At 55.8% G+C, this 4792-nt stretch overlaps 2 protein-coding genes across 2 annotated transcripts in view; one reads left to right on the top strand and one right to left on the bottom strand.

Annotated features, from left to right (window-relative positions):
• Positions 1 to 147: 147 nt before the first annotated feature.
• GUITHDRAFT_137103 (hypothetical protein) lies at positions 148 to 2723 on the bottom strand (the record flags this gene model as incomplete). The annotated part of the gene is made up of 7 exons (XM_005835095.1): positions 148 to 190; positions 476 to 543; positions 623 to 709; positions 1124 to 1289; positions 1523 to 2143; positions 2193 to 2284; positions 2538 to 2723. The coding sequence occupies 7 exons, from the start codon at positions 2721 to 2723 to the stop codon at positions 148 to 150; spliced, it is 1263 nt and encodes a 420-aa protein (XP_005835152.1).
• A 738-nt stretch (positions 2724 to 3461) lies between these two features.
• GUITHDRAFT_86181 (hypothetical protein) overlaps positions 3462 to 4792 on the top strand; it is a gene marked incomplete at its 5' end in the record, with an annotated part of 2081 nt that continues 750 nt past the window's right edge. The window contains 4 exons of the mRNA XM_005835094.1: positions 3462 to 3971; positions 4139 to 4189; positions 4431 to 4483; positions 4704 to 4781. Of these exons, the coding sequence (XP_005835151.1) occupies positions 3462 to 3971; positions 4139 to 4189; positions 4431 to 4483; positions 4704 to 4781 (692 nt within the window). The remainder of the gene's footprint in view (positions 3972 to 4138; positions 4190 to 4430; positions 4484 to 4703; positions 4782 to 4792) is intronic.

The following is a 4792-nucleotide window of genomic DNA, read 5'->3' as shown; positions in this document are numbered from 1 at the left end:
AAAAGGGGGAGGAGGAAGAGGAAGAGGAAGAGCAGCAGCAGCAGCAGGATGACAACCTGGCCTGGTCGGATGGTGAGGCTGAGACCGGAAAGAACTATCTACGACAAGCAGGTCAGCAGGGAAGTGGAAGGGAGGAGGCAGATGCTGTCAGAGGGGCAAGAGGACGAAAGCAAAGAGGCAGAGTGAGCTCCTGCAGGAGCAGAAGCAGGAGCAGCAGGCAGGAGCAGGTGCAGCAAGCAGGAGCAGGAGCAGTAAGCAGGAACAGGAGCAGGAGCAGGAGCAGGAGCAGCAAGCAGGAGCAGGAGCAGGAGGCAGGAGCAGGAGCAGGAGCAGGAGCAGGAGCAGGAGCAGGAGCAGGAGCAGGAGGCAGGAGCAGGAGCAGGAGCAGGAGGCAGGAGCAGGAGCAGGAGCAGGAGCAGGAGCAGCAGGAGCAGGAGCAGGAGCAACAACAAGAGCAGGAGGGGCAAGTGGCCACTTTTCTACCGATTCAGGACGACTTGGATAGGAGAAGTGAACGTCTCGAAACTCGATAAGGCCTTTCATCTGCAAAACATTTCAGTTCCATCCTTCAAAATTACAAAAGCAATGAGGGAGAATTCGAATGGAGGCAACGAATCTGCACCTCCTCCATGACGACGTCTCCTCCTGCTATGGGCAGAGAAGGGTCTCGGTCGAGGAGCTCGAAAACTCTCTTAGAGGCTCCGATGGCCTGGGAAAGATCGTGAGAGGAAAGGAGAGCAGAGCAGAGCAGAGCAGAGCAGAGCAGAGCAGAGCAGAGCAGAGCAGAGCAGAGCAGAGCAGAGCAGAGCAGAGCAGAGCAGAGCAGAGCAGAGCAGAGCAGAGCAGAGCAGAGCAGAGCAGAGCAGAGCAGAGCAGAGCAGAGCAGAGCAGAGCAGAGCAGAGCAGAGCAGAGCAGAGCAGAGCAGAGCAGAGCAGAGCAGAGCAGAGCAGAGCAGAGCAGAGCAGAGCAGAGCAGAGGTGTAGGAAGTGCAGGGGAGTGGAGTGCAGGGGCGCGGAGGAGACGAGAGGAAGAGGATAGGCGAGGAGAAGAATCACGCTTAGAAGAAGAGTTGCGAGAGGAGGGAGGAGGAACGTTAGCACAGCAAGGAAGCAGCTCCTGTACCTTCATGAAGTCATTGAACAAGCTTGTCAGCATGCCGATGGACGCGGCAAGCCAGATGGTGTAGCCATTAAAAGAGCTCAGCTCGCCTATCGAGAGTTCCCCGGACAGCACCAGGAGGCCCCCGTAGTAGAAGACGAACGCTAAAGCTAGAGTACCTAAGAAGTTCCTACAAGTTGCATTATCTGACTTGAGGAGCAGGAGCAGGAGCAGAAAGCAGGTGCAGGTGCACGAGCAAGAGCAAGAGCAGGTGCAGCAAGCAGGAGCAGGAGCAGGAGCAGGAGCAGGAGCAGGAGCAGGAGGCAGGAGCAGGAGCAGGAGCAGGAGCAGGAGCAGGAGCAGGAGCAGGAGCAGGAGCAGGAGCAGGAGCAGGAGCAGGTGCAGAGAGCAAGTTGGACTCACATGAAACCAGCGAACGAGCCGTACGCAAACGATCTCTTCTTGGCGAGCTCAAACGCGCTCTCCAACTTCTCGCTGTACTTTCCACGCGCATTCTGCTCCCCGCAGAAGGAGCGGACTGTCCGCACGTTGCTGATGCTCTCCTCGGCAGTGGCAGAGGCTGCCGCCAAAGCGTCTTGCACGGCCTTGGAGACGGTCTTGACGTACTTGCCGTACTTGACGGCAGAGACAGCGAGGAGAGGGACGACGCTCATCATGACTAGCGTGAGCTTCCAGCAGATGGCCATGTTCATCAGCAGAGCCCCGATGACCGTGACTATGTTCCTTAGGCACATGGACACGTTGGTAGTGACGGTGTTCTGAAGGATGCCGCAGTCGTCGCTGAGCCTGTTGAGAATCTCCCCCGTCCGGTGCTCGTCGAAGAAGGCTATGTCCTGGTCCACGATCTTGGAGAAGAGAGCAAATCGCAGCCTCTTGACCACTCGGTCCCCCGCCAGGGTGAACACGTAGGCCCTCATGAATGTGAACAGGGAGCTGATAGAGAAGATGACCATGATCTTAATGAAGGAGGACGACAGCAGCGCTCCTCCCTCCTCCTTGTTCACGATCGCGTTCACCATCTGCCTGCATCCTTGTCATGTCATGGCTCTCACCATGGCGGCGCTCTCCTCACCCTATGATCCAGATGACTACGAGGTTGGTGGCAGATGAGACGGCGAGGCCGATCGATCCCAGCAGCAAGAGGTATCTCTGCGCATCTTGTGACTGAGATAGGACAACAGAGGATGAGAACGACTGTACGCCTACAACTTCGTCTTTGTCTGCACTACTTCTCCTTCTCTCGGCACGCTTTCCCTCAATCGTCGAACATCCAGGACAAACATTTTCACCCAAATCCTCACACTTGTAAGGCAACAAATTCTCTTCTTTCTGCCTGACTAATCACCTCATCTAAGAGTTTTTCATGATGATACCTCTGGCCATGCCAGTGCAAACAGGCGTCTGGTCATCCGGCTACCTCCGTCTCCTTTCTTCGACATGTCGTCATCCCGTCCTCGCTGAAAAGCTCCAGTCTTGCCAGCCTTTCCATGATGTCAGCGAGCTCCTTCATCATCGTGATCATCGTCTCTACCTCTTCGAACTTCCCGTCGGGCGCTGCCAGCATGCTCACTTCCTCCTTCTCCGTCTTCTTCCCGCCGTCCATGTCGCCCTGCCCGACCCGCTAGATGGGTAGACACGGTGTTGCCTGTAAAAATCCCTTCCACGATGACCTTGGTGTTCGTATGACCCCCACCCCCTATTTCGAATCTGGGATGTATGATTGTCAGCTAGCACCCCTGTAAGTACGTACAAATTACCCCTACCTGTCAGCACTAACCCACCCCCTAGATGAACCCCTACCCTCGACTTACACCACCCCCGTCGACCATCCTCTGTTGACATTTTGACTATAGGGGCTAAAGTACAATCTTAGAGGGGGGCGAGAGCAGCACAAGGGTAGGGTACCTACCCCCGAAAGGTGGTATTCAAATCTTTCGAGTACCACTATTTTATGTATCAAAATAGGGGGTGTAAAGACCACCTCATGGAATAATGGAGGGGTACAGGGTAGTCATAATGGTGAACCAGTGGGTGGGTGTCAGCACTAACGTGTATTGACTATAAAAGTGCGGCTGACGCTGACGGGAGCCTATCGGGCATCACCGCCAACGGAGCCATGCTCTTCGCGCCCTCCTCCTCTGTCCTCTCCCCCTCCTCCCTCCTCCCCCCCTCCTCCCTCCTCTCCTCCCCAATCTCATCCTCTCCTCTCTACGCATGCTCCCCTCATTCCATGTCTCGCCCATCGTCGCGAAACTTCGGCCCTGATTCCCGCTGCTCGCGAAAGCGCGAAGGACTGAGGGGCTCGGTCGCGATGGCTGAGGACTGGAAGAAGAGAGCATGCATGGCAGGAATATCTTGGCTGCTGCTTCCTCTGTCATGCCTGGCGGCCTCTCCCATCATCGATGAAGCAAGGTCTCTTGGTTCCAACGAGCGCGGGAGGCTCGAGGAAAATCTCAACAAGTTCGAGGAGGAGACCAACTATCGCGTCCGTGTTCTGACAATCGACGAGAGGCGCCTGGACGAGAAGCTGACGAGGGAGCAGGTCAAGAAGGCCTGGAACCTGCCTGACGAGAGGAGCCTCATCGTCATCCTCCAGGCTGGCAAGGGTAACGTGCTGAGCTTCAACGCGGGGGCAGAGGTGTCGAAGCTGCTTCCTGCCCGGTTCTTCAACGAGCTGAGCGGGAGGATGGGGAACGTGTACTCCATCGGAGAGAGCGGAGAGAACAGCGCGATCGAGGAGAGCGTCTCTATCATTGAGAAATGCCTTCGCAAGGGAGGGTGCGCGCTAGTGCCGGGGATCGGGGAGGACCAGTATTATGCGACCCTTGCCTGTACCTCCATGTCCGGCCTGGTGAGAGAGGAGAGGAGGGAGGAGAGGAGGGAGGAGGATGTGGTGTCTGCTGAGAGTGGAGAGGGGAGAGGGGAGAGGAGAGAGGGGAGGAGAGGAGAAGAGAGAGGAGAGGAGAGGAGAGGAGAGGAGAGGAGGGGAGAAGACATCTCCTGAATTGATCTCTGAAGATCTTCGGACTAGCGTCGCTGGCATCTTACAAGGAGTTTCAAAAGAAGCCGGTGAGGCCAGGGTCATGTTATTGATGGTATTGGGAGATGGAGATGGAGATGGAGATAGTGATGGTGGTGATGATGATAGTGATAGTGGTGATGTTTGTTGTTTCGTTTGTTGTTTTTTGTTGTCGTTATCGTTGTGGTTGTGAATTTTCTGCTGATGCTGCTGCTGTTGCTTCGGTCTGTTGCCAGGTGGCGGCGGCAGCGGTGTGTTTGTTTGGAGATCTTTTTTCTGATTTCTCCTTAGAAACAGAGGGAGCTCTTTTATCAGTATACTCCTGTCTTCCTGTCCCCGCTCTGGTACATCCTCCTCTACCCCTCGCATCCTTTGCTTCTCCTCCTCGACCAATGCTGCCCACCAATAGCGTCCGATTTGAACTCCATCTCTCCTCCCCCTCCCCCCCCCCCCTCCTCCAGCTATCATCTGCCCCTGCCCCTTCCTCTCCTCTCCTCTCCTCGTTTCCCCTCTCTTCCCCTCTCCTCTCCTCTCCTCTCCTCTTTCTCACTTTGGTCTACCAGGGGGAGTTTTCCTCAGCCTCGGAATTCAGCCGCTCATTGCTCGTGATGCTGACTTGCACTACACATTGCAGAATGCAGGTCACAAATCAA

This window comes from Guillardia theta (genome assembly GCF_000315625.1).
Source record: "Guillardia theta CCMP2712 unplaced genomic scaffold GUITHscaffold_23, whole genome shotgun sequence".
Classification (NCBI taxonomy): domain Eukaryota; class Cryptophyceae; order Pyrenomonadales; family Geminigeraceae; genus Guillardia; species Guillardia theta.
The sequence above is the reverse complement of the archived record's forward strand: the minus strand, read 5'-3'. Positions and strand labels throughout refer to the sequence as shown.